Raw genomic sequence first — 19,153 nt, forward strand, 5'->3', positions numbered from 1 at the left:
GCTTGGTTGTTGATTGGCCATCGTGGTAAATCCCCTAACTATAGTTTAACACCTTCTCTGTGTATGTCTGAAAGTGAGCAAGATGGCGAAGTCCTTCCACAGTCTGTGTGTTTGGGGCGGAGTGATTAAGCGAGAGGATGGAGGCTGGTCGCACGTTAGCACTCTCTTCCCTTGGGGGGCTGGCGGCGACTAGGCGCTCATTAACGCGCTGCACAGTCTAATTACTCGTCTCCCTGACGACAGTACAGTGCCGCTATTTCCTCCACCGCATAGAGCCTTCTACTGCCACTATGACCCTGTGCCCACGCCCACACATACTCAACATACACACCTTACATAGCGTGACAACACACACACACACACAGACACAGACTATCACCCCCTGCTCATACCTTGTTTATTGTTCCTAGGATTTCTCATAACACGCATTTATGACAGATGACTAAGTACCTGATCCCACCAGTAACAACAAGTCAGGTCTGAACATCAAGTCTGAAAGGCTCTCTCAAAGTCCAAGTGTGTGTGTGTGTGTGTGTGTCTGTTGCTTAGGGAGGGGGAGGGGGAGGGAGAGGGAGAGAGAGAGCGTGAGAGGGAGACATCAGCAGCCAGGTGGAGTAAAAGAGATGCCTGACCAAGGAGACGTTGGTCTCTGTGGAAGGGTGGGAACCAGCTGTGTCGGGCTAGTACTAACCGTTTCCACTAGGGGTCAGTGTTTCCCTCGGAATATCTAGAAGAGGAGTCGTCAGGCTGCTTAGAGAGTCTGATGTCACGTTGCTTTTGTCTAAGGGCCAGACAGGAGCGCGGGGAGGATGAGAAAAACAAACATGCCTGCGCAGGGCTATCAGGGGCCATGAACGCCATTCATCTACTCAGACACCATTTTCCTTCGTGAATCTCGCATTAGCACACGTCCAAAAATGCAAAACGGAAAAAAAAAAATAAGGCATAAAAAGGAATAAAAAGGATTAAAGTAATCAGTAGGGGGTTTGTTATTTATAGCGGTGTTCTTTTTATTGCCCATCTTCAAGCAGATGCTTCCTGGCGTCCCTCAGAGGCATTAGCAGGGTTTTTTCAAGTGGACCTGACTGGACTGGCTGAGAGCATGTCTGGAGTTTATGAGGCTGAATGTGTGTGTTAGTGTGTGTGTGTGCCGCCTGCAGCCTGTGGACCAGGCTTTCCGGTGCCCAGTGTAAAAGCCAATCTGGCCCCACTGAGAAATGTTCCACTGCAGCGCTGCCCCGTGGATCTGATGGTCTGTTGGGCTGGACGAAGGCCAAGGAGCTGGAGGCAGGGAGACGAGGACGCACTCTGGCCATGAGCAGATAGGACCGGACAGCACGTACGTACATACGAACGCTGAGAACATCCAGTATACCTACACTACACTTTAACCCATTCGCGCTGGATGCTGCATGACGCAACATTGACCCTCCCGCTGGATGCTGCGTAGCGCAGCATGCTTTTTATTTCATGTTTCTAGGTGCTACAGAGGCTTAGATATTAAATTTTGGTAGACGTTGACAATCTTTAGTATGTTTTCAGAAAACCCTCAGGAAATAAGGTTTTTTAGTCTAGAATGCCATAGGATTCTATAGGCGTTTTTAGCAGGCATTTTAGGAGTACATGGGTTAAAGCAGCAGTGTGCCACTTTGTGACATTTTGCCACTCGTTGTTAAGCGATGTGTTTCTAGGCGAATAGTCAAATTTCAACTTTCAGGGTGAAGGACAAATCAAATTGCCATGTGAAAGATGGATAAACACACCTGTTGTTCTCACCAACTGCCTAGTGGCTATACTGTACATTATGCAGCTTGTGACATGACAGAAAAGCTTCCACAGTATGACATTACCAACACTGACCAGAAGACATCAGTCAGCATGCGAGCAGGCATATATCACCAGTGTCAATAGTGTTGCTGGTGGTGTTTGCAAAATTTCTGTTTAGGTAGTTAGCTTGCTAGTTTTAGACCAAATTTCCTTCTAGTTGGTTTAAGTCTCTGCTGGATAAATTAACTGAAACTGCCAGGATATACTGTACATCATTTCTGTGAACAAAAGTAAATAAATGAAAAAAAAAAAAAAAAAAAAAAAAAACTACGGTTTGTGGCCTCAGGTGATTCAGGCAGGTGGAATAGTCACATTTCCCTCCTATCTAAATGCAAACGAAGCGGTCAAAGATGCCAAGCAATTCAAGGCTCTGTATTGGAGGAGATCTCAATAACAAGTGTGGCGAACATGACATGCTCAGGAAAAATAATCCGCACAAGCATGGGAAATAACCAGCGGGAACAGATGCTTGATTTTCCAGCGACTATTTATAGTCCTGTGATATCAGCCTCCGTGGTGACAGCTAGCCAGGCACGAGCCCCTCTTGGCCAGACGCGCCGAGCGAGACCACAGGGGTGGAGACGAGACACAGTGGACAGGCATGGGTGGACCGTGGGGGGAGCGGGCGTTTGGGATGTGTGTGTGTGTGTGGGGTTAAGACTGACAGCTGACAGTGAGTGTGTGTGTGTGTGTGTGTGTGTGTGTGTGTGTGTGTGTGTGCGCGTGCGGGTGGTCTTTACCGTCTCGTCGGCCAGTTTCTCCAGCTGCTGGATGTAGGGCGTGATGAGGGAGTGCAGGTTGCTCAGAATCTCCTCCACAGGAAGGGCAGACAGCAGGAAACCCAGAGCCTGCATCAGCCACATACACTGACTCGTCTGCAGGGGGAGGGGGGCAGTGTAAAGGAGGTAGAAAGACAGAAAGAGAGAGGGAGAGAGAGAGAGAGAGAGAGAGAGAGAGAGAGAGAGAGAGAGAGAGAGAGAGAGAGTGTGTGTGTGTGTGTGTGTGTGTGTGTGTGTGTGTGTGGGAGACGAAGAAAATAAAAAAAATGATGGTTAGTATATGACCCTGATTTAGCTGAAAATCAATCACCGCCATTTCCATAGATATTACATAAACATGCTCAAGGCCAGTGCAGGCTGTGAACTCACCTTGTGGATCTGTTTAATAAGCACTTCCTGTGGACAGGATATTCAGGGCAAGGAGGGAGAACGAGAGAGAGCGAGAGAGAGAGAGAAACAGAGAGAAACATTACATTCAGCATGACTTCAAGCTGTTCAGTATTAATGCATTTAAAACCATTATCAAGGGTCACAGTCACATTTACATTTTAATCTGTAGCTTTCACCTAGAGCTCTACAGCATGTCATTCATCTTATCTGTACTTGTGAATGTCAAGTTTTAAACCCAGGAGCTGAGCCGTCCAGTGTTTTGACACTTCAGGTACAAAAACACTATAATAAGAATCTGTGATTGGTTCTGGTACTCGAAGTGTTGGTCTTCAGTAAGACATGAAATAATAAGAATCTGTGATCGGTACTCGAACAGTGTTGGTCTTCAGTAAGACATGAAATAATAAGAATCTGTGATCGGTACTCGAAGTGTTGGTCTTCAGTAAGACATGAAATAATAAGAATCAGTGATCGGTACTCGAACAGTGTTGGTCTTCTAAGACATGAAATAAAAACAATGTGTGATTGGTCAGTGGACGCTTGCTGGAGAAGTAGCCTGGCTGAGCAGGACGGGGGTGCAGAGGGAGGTTGTGAGTACCTGTGAGACGGCCACGATGTTGGTGGCATAGGGCGGCAAGTCGTATTTGCACTCGCGGCAGATCTTCTTGAGCGTGGACACGCTGGACACGGACAGGTCCGGGTTGCCCAGGGCCTGAAGCACCAGGGGCAGCACACTGCTCAGCATCACCGGGTGATCAGCCAGCCACTCCGCCAGCGCGCCTGGAGGAGGAGAGGAGGGAGGGAGAGAGAGAGAGAGAGGGAGAAAGAAATAGTGTGTGTGTGTATGTGAGAGAGAGAGTGTGTGTGTGTGTGTGTGTGTGTGTGTGTGTGTGTGTGTGAGTGTGAGAGTGAGTGAGTGAGTGAGTGAGAGAGAAAGAGAGAGAGGGTGGGAAAAGGAGATCAACAAAAAAGAAGGGGAAAAGAGAGAGAGAGAGTGAAAAGAGAATAGAAAAGAGGGATGAGGTGTGTAATCAGTAGGAAGTGAACAACAGCATGAGTACAGAGTAATTAACTGTCAAAATGTGCAGCAAACAATGTGTCAGCCACGTCTCTAGAGTATACACCACGTAGTGTGATAGTGTTACACAGGCGGAAAAAAACAAACCAAACCAACAACAAACATCTGGGATGGTGCTCAGCGACATCAAACAAGTGGCTTCGCCAACGCCTCCAGGTTTTCAACGGATGCGTGTCATACCTATAGTGAACATGACTGTGTCGGCCAGCTGGACGTTGTTGATGTTAATACGGGGGATGAGGCCAATCAGGCCTGGAATGACGTCGGAGTAGTTTACATCTATCGTCTCAGCGATAGACTGAAACCCATACAGTAGAGCCTCTGTGTGCTACAACAGAAAAAACATAAACACAACACAACAAAACAAAAATCCCTGACATTACTACAGAAATTATATTACCGGTACTACACAAATATTACTTGTCGTAATACTACAAAATGAAAACTCTCAGTTGGTATGACTTATACAAATATGTTTTACATTTGCCAAGACAGTTCTAAAGTGACATTTCTATTAGACATTGTGGGAAAATTTCCATTAGTTAGCTGTTTAATGATTACTGGAGTTGTTATTGTCCAACTGGCTACACTTTAAAGACGTATAAGGGATGATGTCAGTCCTTTTGATTTTCCTTTCATCCATGACCTGAAGTCCACCTCCCTTAAGGAGTCAGAGGTAGTAACAGCTTATCTCTTATCATGACAAATCTTTCACTATTCTTTTCTTTATAATCCATCATGAACACCTGTGTTAGCACTATTATTTCTTTGTAATCCATTATGAACACGTTTTCCTATACATTATGGTAAGACTTTGTCTACGACAGACTTGTTGCTCTCATGCTTGCCTAGGATGCTTGTGTGTTTGTAACCTGTCTCCGGCGTCGTGAATAAAGCTTTGTACTCTGCCGTACAGTACTCTTGCCTGTGAGTTTCTTTTAGCCTCTTTTTGGATTAATACTTAATTTTTACCACAACATCATTAAGAATATAGTCATTGCTGTAGGAACATGTAAAGGTGTCACAGATATCGTCATGGCTGTAGGAACATGTAAAGGTGTCAACGATATCGTCATGGCTGACCGACTGACCTGCCAGGACGTAGGGTGTTCTGGATTAGTCAGCAGCCGGCCCAGCTTGTCATAAAGGTTACTAAGCAACTCTGCTCCCAGCATCTCGTACACGTACATCAGGGTGTCGGAGATGTCCACCCTGTCAATCAGAGAGTGAGAGAGAAGGGAGTCGGTTAGCATGTGGACAGCACAAAGGAAAGAAACAAACAGAACAGTGCAAGGCTCAGATGCACAGGGACAGACAAAATGTCTCCTGGGGGAAGTGTGCGCTTTGTGATGACGGCAAATCTGTCATTCCCTCTGCTGACAACTAACACTGCAACAAGAAAAACAAAAATAAAAACAAGTTTGCTGACTATCGAACTTGTCGAGGCTTTATTTTAAACTTCAGCACATTCGAAGTCAAACAAATAACACATGGACACACACACGGACACACACACGGACACACACACACGTTTAAGGATTGGCATATGAAAAACACAGACACACCAACCCACACCTCTAGATCCTGAACTGCTTTTCCTTGGAACTCCTTAGAGAACCAGGAGTTAAAACACACATGTACACACTTAAATGTACAAATCTAAAACACAGTCACACAAACAAACACACCTGTAGATCCTGAACTGCTCTTTCTCGTCGGAGGACCAGGAGGCGTACTCCTCGTCTGTGGGGAACTGGGCCTTGTGCAGCAGCACGTCCACCAGCTGGAAGTACACGGGCCTATACACCTGCAGATATACGGCCTGCTTCTCTGCCTCGAACGACATGATATCATCCTAAAACACATACAAAAATATAGTAATTTTTAATGATCAGAACACTATGTTTTTGAATTCAGAGAAGGTGGATAGATTCTGCTTTGAACAACATATCTTAACACACACACACACACACACACAAATATAGTTATTTTTAATGATCAGAACACTGTGTTTTTGGTTTCAGAGAAAGTGGACGGACTCTGCCTTGAACAACATATCCTAACACACACACAGAGTTATTTTTAATGATCAGAACACTATGTTTTTGGTTTCAGAGAAAGTGGAGGGATTCTGCCTTGATAATATCATCCACACACAAACAAATGAAGAGTTTGGTTCCAAAACACTATCTCCATTTTCAAAAACATTAAAAAGTCATCTTCAGGCAATATCAATCAAATTGCTGCTTTGTTGTTTTAATTGAGTAAAGATAAATCAAATGACAATATCCAATTACAATTCTACTAAAATTACTTGCAAAACAAAATGTAACAAAATGATTTATGAAAATTCATTAAAATGGTGGATTTTGGAACCAAACTCTTCAAATATAGAGTCATTTTTTGGTTTCAGAGAAAGAGGACGGATTATGTCTCTGATGAGACACTTTGGCAGAGCCTCTGCTCTGTTGTCTGGCTTCATGTCTGCTCCTGTCCTCATCTGGTGTTCCTCTCCTATTGATGACAGACACAGCTCAGTGGGGATGGAATGAAAGAGCCTCACTCTCATCAGCAACATCGCCACATTCCCAGCATGCATTTCAGCTGTGAAATACGTCCCTGTGCATCCATCTGTGTCATTGAGCACTGAGAGCGAGTATGAAACATTGATGGTACAATGAGCGATTGAAAGAGAGAAAAAGAGGGGGGGGGTGGATAGAGGTATGGAAAAGAAGGAGAGAAAGAGTGCATAGAGAGAGACAGCAGGAGCTGTGAGGACATTCAGAAAGAAACAGTACATGGAGACAGTACCTGCGTCTATCAAGTTGCTCTCTGTGTGTGTGTGTGTGTGTGTGTGTGTGTGTGTGTGTGTGTGTGTGTGTGTGTGTTCTGGGTGTCTTCCAATGTGTAAATATGTAGCAGGGGGAGACCATGGCTTAAAGCTAGATTAAGAAGAATGAAGATGATAATAAAATAAGATGATTATCTGATTTATAATCTCAAAAAAGTACGCAGAACAGAAGGATGGGAAGGGACAAAAGAAACCAACTAAAGAAAGAAAGAAAGAAAGAAAGAAAGAAAGAAGGAAAAGAAAGGGAGAGAAGAAGAGAAAGGGGAGACAAGCAAGACAGGAATGGAGGATGTCCGCTCTTTATTGTAACTGAACTGAAAGTTGGGTCCAGCATACATAAACAGGATTGACGGCATGCAAAAACGTGTGGAGGCATAATCAAGGGCACACAGACAGACACACGCACGCACCCACACGCTCTCCTAACATGAGAAGATATACGTGCACACAGACACACAAGGACACAGAGTCCTGGTGATGCAATGGAGGATGATGAAGTCTGACATACCCATTTCCTGATCCCTCCTACCCCTTCCTCTGGCTTATTCCACCACACACACACACGCACACGCGCACACACACGCGCGAATACACTACCGCATCCATCACCCATACATAGCTATCAGACATATTAAACTACAGACCACAACTGCCAGCCTGACTGGGCACCAATTACATACAGTATAATGTTGCTTCTTTAACCAAATACATTAGCATTAGCAAGATTCAACATCACAAAATCCAATATTCTTCTATTGTTAGCCTTGTCACTTCCTCCGTAATATGGCAGGTCAACGATTTGTCTACTGACTGTAGTGTTAACTATAAACACTGGCCTACATGAGTAGCTGATGTTTCTAGATTTATATTTGCACCATGTCCACAGTAGAGTTGCTGCTCAGTCTAAATCAAATTGCTAAGAGCATGAGGGGATGCATAATACATAAGTACAATACCGCTGGTGTACAATATGAACAGAGACATCAAAGCTGAGAGTTCTGTAGATGAAATCCCCCCAGTTTGTTTTTTGTTTTACAATTGACCCTTCCAGAAGCCCCGCCATACTTAGACTAATAGTTACTGTTGCTATGCCTGTCAAACTTTCGCACCCTGCACGTTTATTGCATAGGGGGAGAACCGGGACTTTTTAATGAATTGTCAGTTACAAAGACATCGTACCACACTGAAAGCTAATATTTTGCCACTAGCAACCTACATTTATCCTCTGTCAAATGCAGTTGCAATTTCAGCTCTGAACAAAACCGATTACTAACCACTTCAACCCTCTGTGCAATGCATTTTCCTTTGACATGTGTTGCCTACACTATATCATACATGAACATACTGTATGTTTTTATTTTTTTCAAATCAATCATAAATATGGGAATGTGAAATGTTAAAGGTAAGTCCTTAACATTGGTTAAAGACTGCTGATGCTTTAGCACTAAAGGCAATCAAATCACAAGGCTTCCTTTTTGTGCGTTTAAATGGAAGGAGAAGGCTGTTGTATCCCACCTGTAGTGTGTACCAGAACGTGAGGGTGAGGGAGCTGGTGGTCTCGTTGACTGGGTAGTGCCCAGGGATGCCAGTGCAGAACATGATCATGTTCACCAGTGCCAGGAAACCCTGCCAATGCTCCACCTGCTCCAGCAGAGCCCTGGAGGAAAGTGACAAACACACACACACACACACACACACACACACACACACACACACACACACACACACACACACACACACAAAACAGTCATGAGCATGTAGTTCACGGCCACTAGTATGCATAGTGAGAAGAGACCATATCAAATGCATTCTTTCATCAAAGGAGGAAAAACTCAGAGGCAAGAGTTACAGTTCTGCATCCTCCCTCCTCAGGCATTGATAACATGAAAAATGTAATGTATCAGCAGAATGTATGCCAAGAGCGGTGTGTGTGTGTGTGTGTGTGTGTCTGTGTGTGCGCATGTGCATGTGCATGTGGTGTCAGCTCCCTTAACACAATCAATAACCAAGAGGATGCAATATCAGCAGAACTGCCAGAGAAGACAAGCTGACAGCTGTATGGATGGAAGATATAAACTCAGACACAGACACACACCACACACACACACACACACACACACACACACACTCAAACCTAACCTAAAACAAACAAACAAACTCACTCACAAATTTGTATGCACAGACCGACATCCCTGGCATTAGCGCTCACCCCAAGCCAAATTATGCAGATCGATAGCTGAATTATGCAAAGCTGTTTTCACAGCACTGTTGGTGCATGGCAATAACATCCAGGCATGATCCTGCCAGCCTGAGATGGAGCAGGCAGCAGGCCACAGAGAAAGCCAATAGAAAACAGGTGTTCCAGGGCTGCTCCATACCAATATAGCTTTGTGTGTGTCTGAGTATGTGAGTGTGTGTGTGTTCAATTATATGCATATTTCACGAACCTAGTATCTAAATTCATAATTTACAACTATTTATGAATGCAATAAATAAAATTAAACTTCTCTGTGATAGCATTTGGGAGAGAGTATTCACTACTCTGCCAATATTAGTATGGAGAGAGATGCCATCTGGTAAATGGTGTGGTATTTGTATGAAAAATTCAGATGTACCTTGAGTGGTTTTCTCCAAGGGCAACAGCAATACGGCAGATCCCGTGTGAAGTCTCCATGTCTCCATTTTGCACTGCCTCCCTCAGTTGTTCCTGTAGCTGCAAAACCTGGGGAACCAACTTCAGCAACGTATTCACATACCTACAGACACAGACACACACATAATTCAAGAACATTAGAGAAGGTAGTAACAATAGCACACATAAAGCCAACGTTTGGGATCAAACAATTACGCATGAACTCCATTATAATCCTGTCTTTGTGGTTGGAGTGCCCCAGGGCTCAGTTGAAGGCTCAACACAAATTGCCTTTCTACAACCTTTTCTAGAGCAATACAGTGACATTTTTCTTCGCTCCAAGCCATACTGCCATATTTGCAACGGATATAGTTGTAACCTACATTTCCTACACGTACACAAAGTCTCCAGTGAGCCTGTGTAGATACATGTCGCTTTAGGTATCCATACAAATAAAAACAAAAGTTAACCTGCAAGTGATATACGTGTCCAAAAAGGCAGGCAAACACACTGTTCGTTGGCTTCTATAAATATAGTATATCAAACATTGGCAAATACACAACCCATATTCGTGAGTGTACACAATTCCTCCTTTTTCATTTCTCTCAATCCTCCCTTCCTTCCTCTGTTTTACCAAATTACCCAGTGCTTCCTCTGTCATATATTGCAGTTCTTCCTAAAACCATCCTTTCTGTTGTTCTGTATGCATTCCAGAGCCTCTTGCATTTCTCTCTCTTTTAATTAATCTTCAACCACACATACCCTCCGATTGAGCTGTTTGATATCTCACACAGTTATTAGACTCACACATTCCACTGAGCCATGGTATAGTTCCTTGCATTTTTTATTTATTTAACACATTGTTTTGAGATTATTTTCAGATATTGTGTTAACATACATTCCCATAATCTCTTGCTCTCTTTCTCTGGTACCTCTCCCCATTCCGCTCTCTAGGAAACTGGCTGTAGTGGAGTAAGGATGTAACTGTCCAAGAAAACCAATTCTTCTATTCTATTCTCTTCTCTTCCTATGAGTATTTTAATAAAATAAGAGTGAGTCTAGTTCTGGCTCCCTCATGACGGCGAAGCCACACAGCAGTCACCTGAGCAAACCAAGAATTCAGTAACATCAGTGATGCAACACAAATTATGTATGTGCTGTGGGGGATGGGACATTGTGCTGCAGTGTTTTTTTTTCCTTAAGGTTTTACTACATTCTCCTAATTTGTGTCTGGCAGCGAGTGGAGCCTTTGCGTGGCGCCTGTGCTGTTGGCTGTGAGGGGCTAAGAGGGAGATGAAGTGATAAATTATTGAGGTGGGGAGTGGGGGAGAGGGGTGGGGAACAGTTCTGTGCACTTTGAAAGGGTGAGCCAATCATCCTGCTTTTTGCCTTCTCTCTCTCTCTCTCTGTCTCCCTCTCTCTCTCTGTCTCCCTCTCTCTCCCCTCTTTCATCATCTGCGATGGCAGACAGGAGGTATAATCCCTGCCCTTGTGATTTGCTGCTTGACTAGCCCTCCTCCACTGTGTTGACTAATTGGACTGCAGGTTTAAATCCATTATCCTCGTTTTCAGCAGACGAAAAAAAAAAAAAAAAAATCAATGTCGTATGTCATCTGATCAATCAAGAGAGAGGGGACTTTGAAATGAGACAAAGCAATCTAAGTGAAGCTGTCTGACATGCCGACGACGCCTCATCCTCATCCAAGACGACACCTCATCCAGCGATCCACATGGCATTACATTTTACACTATGCAGTAAAAACAAACAGCTGCAGGTTTCTAACAAGGGTTTAGTTATAACCGGTCATATTAATAACCACTGACCCCCTATGATTGTATCCTGAAATGGCATCATGATCTTAACTTCCCAATAGCCCCCTCCCCCCCTTGGCCTCCATCTTGTGGAGATGACTGGGTGCCTTACTGTGGGTCAGCCTGATGTATGGGCAGTGCTGGCTAATGGGCTGTGGAGCTCTCTGATGACCCCTGAGGGGGCAAGCAGTGGTCAGCTGGGCTCGCCTTGCATTCCTGCAGGGGGTCATCCATCAGCACACAGCATGAGCACACGCATGGGTGAGCAGCACGCACACACACACACGAGGCAGCTCCTGACGAATGGCCGCCAGTTATGGACCAGCTGAGCATGTGGTGTGACAGAGGTGTGCCACCTGTCACTCAACCCTCAGGGGTCGAGCTTTTGATATTTGTAAGCCTAGAGAGACTGTGTTCACAACACTAACAGGGCCCACCATAGGTAAAAAAGAAACCCAGGCGCTCTTCTGCTGTTTGTTTTCTCTGATTGTGAGAAAGAGCTCAATCCTGCGTACCGTCGCAGAACAGAGCAGAGCCCGGCCTGACCTGCATCCTCCAAGCAGCTCATTAAAATGAATGAGCTGACAGTGTTGCCATTCCTCTGCACTGGCCTGGTCAAACTGACAGCAGGCTCTGTGGGCGAGTGTCTGTGTGTTTGTGCGTGTGTGTTTGTGTTGTGTGTATGTTTGTGTGTGCGTCTGTCTGTGCCTGTGTGTCTGTGTACTGCATCAGGTTATATGGCATCTGCTGCATTCTCCTCTTGAGGAGCAATCATTACTGTGGAATTGTGGAGCTGTGAGCCTATGCAACACTGATTGGGCAATTAATGGGGGCGAGAATGTGGTCTGCAGCATCAAAGCTTTTGAAAGACATGTTAATGTGTATGCATGGGCTTGGGTGCCTGTGCATGCATGTGTGTGTGTGCATGTGTGTGTGTGTGTGTGTGTGTGTGTGTGTGTGTGTGTGTGTGTGTGTGTGTGTGTGTGTGTGCCTGTTGAGCACAGTATGTTGCCTGGCCCCGTTTAGCGGCAGACAGCTGGAGTAACCCCAGAGGGGACAGAGCACACACACAGCTCACACACCAGGCAGAAACAGCAGGATGACGGGGTGGAACTGGGGTTAGAGAGAGAGAAAGAGAGAAGACAACAGCCCTGATCCTCTGGGGATGGGTGCGTCCTCTCTCTTTCACAGCCTCCCTCTTTCACAGCCCTCTTCTCTTTACCTTTTCTTTCACAGCTTCTCTAGCTCTCTCCTTCCTTCCGTCTCCATCGTTCACACCCCTTCCTCTTATCTCTCTTCTCAGACTCTTTCTTCCCCGTTTTGTCTGTCTCTGCTCGTTACTTCTCCATCTTTCTCCAGACTGCTCTCATTCTCTCGCTCGCTCTCTTCCTTTTTCTCTGCCTCCCGTCTTCTCTCTCTCTCTCTCTCTCTCCTGAGATTCTCTCTCTTTTCTCATCTCTGCTCATCCCGTCCTGTTCCCTGAGCATGCAAAATGAGAGCAGACTGGCTGAAACGACCTCGGTTGCACTCACATCAACTGCCATATCCACATCCACACACACACACACACACACACACACACACACACACACACACACACACACACACACACACCACACCTCCCCTTCCGCAAGGCTCCCAGCAATTACACTCAGACACTCTGAGACAGAGAAAATGAGTTGCCTGGCAACAGGATGCAATTGGTCCAATAGTGTGGTCCCTGATGACTTGACTGTAATGTGTTTAAACAGTGCTGGGGAGCACTGTGGGAATAAAGGGGGTGGGGATGGGGGTGGGGGTGGCAGCGTGTGTGTGTGTGTGTGTGTGTGTGTGTGTGTGTGTGTGTGTGTGTGTGTGTGTGTGTGGGGGAGGGGGGGGTAGACATACTGAGACAGAGATAGCAAAAAAGACAATACAAGAAGAAAGACGACATGGATGATGAGAGCTAGGAAAAACAGAGCAGGAGAGAGAAAGAAAAGATAACAAAAAAAGAGAGAGGTAGGTGATGGCAGACGATGGGAAAAGAGAGGGTACACAGATAGAGATGCTTTCACTTGCCACTTTAAATCTATTCAGTGACCTTTGAGACAAAACTGAAGGAAGTGGCAGATTGAGGGCATTGAAAAATTGATGGCACACCAGCAGTAAACAGAGTCCTGTTCTACTCTACACTCCAGAGGGGCAATATTGGTACAGATGTGACCACTTTAGGACGGAGGACGGCACCCCCTCGCAGGGAGCAGTTCACACAATCTTTTCTTTTTTTACTTCTTTTTTTTTTTAAGACATCCATTTGGTGCAGCCAAGAAAAAGCCAAATGGTACGTCCTGTACACTTCTTTTCCTACCATTCCATGACTTTTCTTCTATGATTTTCCCTCCCTTTATTGAAGCTGAAAGCACACATAATTGAGCAGAAGACTGTTTTCATAAGAGTTACCCAGCAATAAAGAATAGCTGGTTTCAACTGGACCAGCTTTCATACACAAACATGCACACACAAACACAACCAACCAACCAAACACAGTCCACTCCACTTTGCTCAAACACACACACCCAGTGTGTGCTGTCTGCGCTGCTCTGCGGAGCAGAGGGGAGGGGGGAGGAGGAGGAAGGGGGGTGGAGGGCTAGGTGCTGGATAACCTTGCCCTGTCATTGGCAGACATATCATCAGGCTTGGCCATCTACCTCACAGGAAGCTCTCTCATGTAGTTTCTCCTCTCACCATTGGTACTATGGCACTGATTCTCCTTTTCCACACACAAAAAAAAAACATACACGTTTACATTTGGATGCTTAAACAAACAGAGTCATGTATGTAACACTACATCATTAATATTATATAACAAGAAGCTCTATGTGCGCGGCAGACCACTATGGTAAATCTCTGCCCCCCTAAGACAAGACCTGAGTGTTTCATGCCTGAACAGTTAACCTGTTGTGTCAGTGAGTGCTCTTCATCTCCTTTCTGCGTGGTGACAGTGGAGCCACCATTTGCGTAACCTTCCTCCCTCCACAGCCTCTTCCTCAGATGAGGGAGGAGACTTGGGGGGCAGGGAGGGGTCTCTCTCTCTTGGAGCAGCACACAGCCTAAGAGGCAGACATTAACCTTCTGCCATCGCCTCCATTACAACAACCACCACCAGAAGCAGCAGCAGTCACTAGGGACTGGCGGACATGCACACACACACACACACCTGAGTGTTTCATGCCTGAACAGTTAACCTGTTGTGTCAGTGAGTGCTCTTCATCTCCTTTCTGCGTGGTGACAGTGGAGCCACCATTTGCGTAACCTTCCTCCCTCCACAGCCTCTTCCTCAGATGAGGGAGGAGACTTGGGGGGCAGGGAGGGGTCTCTCTCTCTTGGAGCAGCACACAGCCTAAGAGGCAGACATTAACCTTCTGCCATCGCCTCCATTACAACAACCACCACCAGAAGCAGCAGCAGTCACTAGGGACTGGCGGACATGCACACACACACACACAACCAACCAACCAAACACAGTCCACTCCACTTTGCTCAAACACACACACCCAGTGTGTGCTGTCTCTTCGCTGCTCTGCGGAGCAGAGGGAGGGGAGGAGGAGGAAGGGGGGGGGGGTGGAGGGCTAGGTGCTGGATAACCTTGCCCTGTCATTGGCAGACATATCATCAGGCTTGGCCATCTACCTCACAGGAAGCTCTCTCATGTAGTTTCTCCTCTCACCATTGGTACTATGGCACTGATTCTCCTTTTCCACACACAAAAAAAAAAAAAACATACCGTTTACATTTGGATGCTTAAACAAACAGAGTCATGTATGTAACACTACATCATTAATATTATATAACAAGAAGCTCTATATGTGACAGACCACTATGGTAAATCTCTGCCCCCTAAGACAAGACCTGAGTGTTTCATGCCTGAACAGTTAACCTGTTGTGTCAGTGAGTGCTCTTCATCTCTTCATGGTGGCATGTGGCGCCTCCAGCTCAGTTCCAATCACATCCCTCCACCAATCCATCCATCTACTCATTCTTCCCTCTCCCTCTCTTCATCCATCCAGCCATCCCACTCTCTCTCCTCTGGCTGTCTGTGTCTGTTGCCATCCCTCCTCTTCACCTCTTCACTCACTCATTCAGCTCCACAAGCCACTAGGAAATGTGCCTTTGCCAGGCTGTGTGAGTGGGTATTAACTGATGTGTCCCTCTATGCCTAGGTGTGTGTGTGTGTGAGAGTGAGTGTGTGTGTGTGTGTGTGTGTGTGTGTGAGAGAGAGAGTGTGTGTGTGTGTAAACTCAAGAGTAATCCCTCTGTTAAGGTGTCATTGTTGCATTGTGTGAACATCTGCCTCTTTCACCTTGAGACGGTGCACACTCATCTAGGTGAATAACATGCCAGGTGTAGACGTCATGGAGTATGTGTACGTCAGTGGGTGTACAAGCGTGTGTGTGTGTGTGTGTGTGTGTGTGTGTGTGTGTGTGTGTGTATCTGTCTATAAAAACCTCGACTCATCCTGAGACTCTCGGGTGACATTCTCGCCTGCCCCGTCAAATCAATGACCCAACAAACTAGGGCTGCACGATTATGGCCAAAATGATAATCACAATTATTTTGATCAATATTGAGATAACGATTATTTATCACGATTATTAATTAATTTTAGTGACAAAAATATTTTTTCCCTAAACATATTGGACTTGCTATCATGGCTCACCCAAATTCTTCCCCTCACATTTACTCCCCTAAAGTACTGCAAATACAGACTTGACTGCGACTTCCAAACAAAATTTTTGTGCGTCCTACTTTGTTAATATTTGGGGAAACGTTCCCAACCCAACGCTCCCCATTAGCCAATTAAGCTCTGCTTCTTGTTCATAAGTTTAATCGTTTAGTCCAGGGGTGTCCAAACTTTTTGACTCAAGGACCACATTTGCTTTTGAAAATTTGCCGGCGGGCCACACACAAATAATAATAATAATAATAATAATAATAATAATAATAATAATAACGTTTTGTATTATTTAAATGACAAAGTAATTTTGTTGTAGAAAATTAATTTCTTAAGAAATACTGTTAATTTGATGCGGTTTAATTCATTTATAAATGGTGCACTGTCACTTTAAGACTCTTTGCCAGCTCCACTCATATAGCCTATGGCTAGCCTAGTGCTGTGCCCTTTCACAGTTTATAAATGGTCAGTAGTGGTAACTACTGTTGCCATCGCGCTGTCTCCTCTCGTGCACACTCAAATGCGTTCCCAATTAAATGGAGTAGCATAACGCAGTTATATCTGCTGCAATGGAGATACTATGTATCTCGATGTAACAAGCTGTTTGACATTGACATTGTAGCGTTCTCTCTAAAAGAGTGTAAAAGCAGTTTGCAGTAGCCTAAAGAGTTAACCACAATGTAGATCTGCTCGCTGGAAAAATAATATGGCCTATGATAAACTAATAAATAGATTAAAGTGCGTGGCTGACCGCCAGTTTGGACACCCTAGTTTAGTCATTAGTTGATATGTAGGCCTAAAACACTGACGTGTAGGCTACATTTTCATTATTGTTCACTCGTTTTGAGTAGGCTGTGTCTTGAAACGGATATGCATTGTAGGTTGCACATGTAGCTTATAAAATGCATGAATAAAATTCACGGATCCTGTTGTTAGTTTAACTCTTATTATAGGCTATATCGGAGGAAGCAAACAAGAACTAAAAGTTAAGTGATAAAATAGGCATGTGTGGTTTACGTCATGTGATTTGTTTCACGGTATGAGTTGAGAGCAACGGATGATCTGTTTTGAATTTTTGTATCTAACTAGCCTACTAATAGTTAACATAATGGTACAGTGCATCCAAACTGAGCAGTGCATCAGGCAGTGCAGGGAACAGCTGATTTAAGGAGCGCTTGATTTGTTTTGTTACGGAGCGTTCTATGGGTTGCCAGGTTGGTTATAATGGTAGAGCACACATTTTTAATATCGCTCGATCACTCAAATTTGATCGTGGGAAGTCAAAATCGTGATTGTGATTAAAATTCGATTAATTGTGCAGCCCTACAACAAACGCATATCTCAGAACTCACAGAACACTAATAGTCATTCCTTCACGCAGCCAATTTTACCTAAAAGGAGCTGAAAATAGTGCATTCTGAACAGAGAGTCATGAGTCAATGCTGGAGATATCAGACAAAGGTGCATTATAAATAGAACAAAATGTCTCGTTTTTATTTGTCTCTATAAATAATTATACAGCCTTCCATCCCCAAACAAATGAATCCTTTGCAAAACTCCATGTGTTCTGCTTGAAAGGCAGTTTTCACATCTAAAGGAACTGTTTTTAGCTCTGTCAGCCTTCAGGCACATTTTAAATGGAAAGACATTTACGGACACATTTACGAGACCCTTGTTTATTCTCCAGTGTATCCCACCCACCGACCCCACTCACCTCTGGGAGTCGGGCTGCGAGACGGCGTTGACGATGGCCTCCACGGCAGCGTCAAACAGCTCGGGGTCGGCCAGCGCAGCGAAGGCGTCCTCCACGAGGCCCTCACTCTCGCACAGCGGCACGTCCAGCAGCACCCAGCTGGACAGGCACTTGAGCACGCGTGCCCGCACCAGCCCTGGCGAGTCCGCTTGTCGCAGCAGCTGCTGCAGCAAGGGCTGTACGGACACCCACTCCCGCCCAAGCGCGCCGCGCACCTGACCCTTGCGGTACTGCGGCAACCGGCTGGTCTGGAACTCCTCTGGCAGCACCGTGAGCAGCTCCAGCAGCGCCAGGCAGCGGGCGCGACCGTCCATGCCGCCGCTGGCGGGCCCCTCGGCCTGCTGGAAGGCGCGGACCATCTCGGAGACGGCGCCGGGCCAGGCCTCGGGCATGGTGTTGAGCCAGCAGAGGTGCCAGCGCCCACGCACAGGCTGCCAGCATCCGCGATCTTGGCGCCGCGGGCTAAACGTACATGTGGGCTTTGAACAGTTCTGCGTCTTGAGCTTGTATCGTATTGCTTTCGGCTGGGATGTGTCGCCCAGTAGCGAGATCTTGGTGTGAAGGGCCGACGCGCCAAAGTATTGGATTTCTGGCACCTGAACAAACACAACGTTTCAGGTCGAAATTACATTCTCCCCCTTGGTTGCATTGATTTAACTTTATTTACCCCCATGACAACCTTTAGAATTACTGTTAAAATGACAAATACTAGGAGAACACAACAGTTCTCATGTCTAAATTACAACCACTTATCATTGAATTTATCGTCATAACGACCTCTACAAATAATTACCTTTCAAACTTTCCCAAATATATCAAAAGTACTTTGCAAATAACACACAAATGAACTTACATTTCCCTGCCACATTCTGGCAAATTAATCTCACTATTCACATTATAAATGTCGCCCTACCAGCCACCTGTGCTAAAAGAGATTTACTAGGTACATTCTGAGATTATTTTCTCCTCATTAAAAACAGAAATTGTTTTCCACTCCTTTATAAAAAATAAATAAATTAAAAAACCCCAGCCAATTAAAAAAGTGAACGCACAGGAACAGTTCCCCCTGGCTGGCATTAGCGTGACTTTGGGTTATGGGAAACTTTTGGTAGCGTTTGGGAGCTTTAAAAGCACTCTCCGCTCGGGGGCACTGCATTCATAATGGATAAACAGAGTGTTCCTATCCATCCATCCATGCCCATTATTTGGGCCGCAGTCGGCCCGGGGAGTGGGGATCAGAGAACAGCAGGAGAGAGAGCAGTCGAGTTTCTGCAGACTGGGGAGGACTGGGGATGACTACTGGGAGAGCACACTTTCCAT

The 19,153-nt window shown here is 45.4% G+C and overlaps 1 protein-coding gene across 1 annotated transcript in view; it reads right to left on the minus strand.

Moving 5' to 3' along the window:
- ipo13b (importin 13b) overlaps window positions 1-19,153 on the minus strand; it is a 38,523-nt gene that overhangs the window by 9,062 nt on the left and 10,308 nt on the right. The window contains 11 exon segments of the mRNA XM_048252103.1: window positions 2,568-2,702; window positions 2,976-3,002; window positions 3,595-3,776; window positions 4,255-4,402; window positions 5,166-5,286; window positions 5,763-5,929; window positions 8,441-8,582; window positions 9,541-9,681; window positions 17,795-18,234; window positions 18,237-18,384; window positions 18,386-18,429. Of these exon segments, the coding sequence (XP_048108060.1) occupies window positions 2,568-2,702; window positions 2,976-3,002; window positions 3,595-3,776; window positions 4,255-4,402; window positions 5,166-5,286; window positions 5,763-5,929; window positions 8,441-8,582; window positions 9,541-9,681; window positions 17,795-18,234; window positions 18,237-18,384; window positions 18,386-18,429 (1,695 nt within the window).

Source organism: Alosa alosa, chromosome 9 (genome assembly GCF_017589495.1).
Source record: "Alosa alosa isolate M-15738 ecotype Scorff River chromosome 9, AALO_Geno_1.1, whole genome shotgun sequence".
Classification (NCBI taxonomy): domain Eukaryota; kingdom Metazoa; phylum Chordata; class Actinopteri; order Clupeiformes; family Clupeidae; genus Alosa; species Alosa alosa.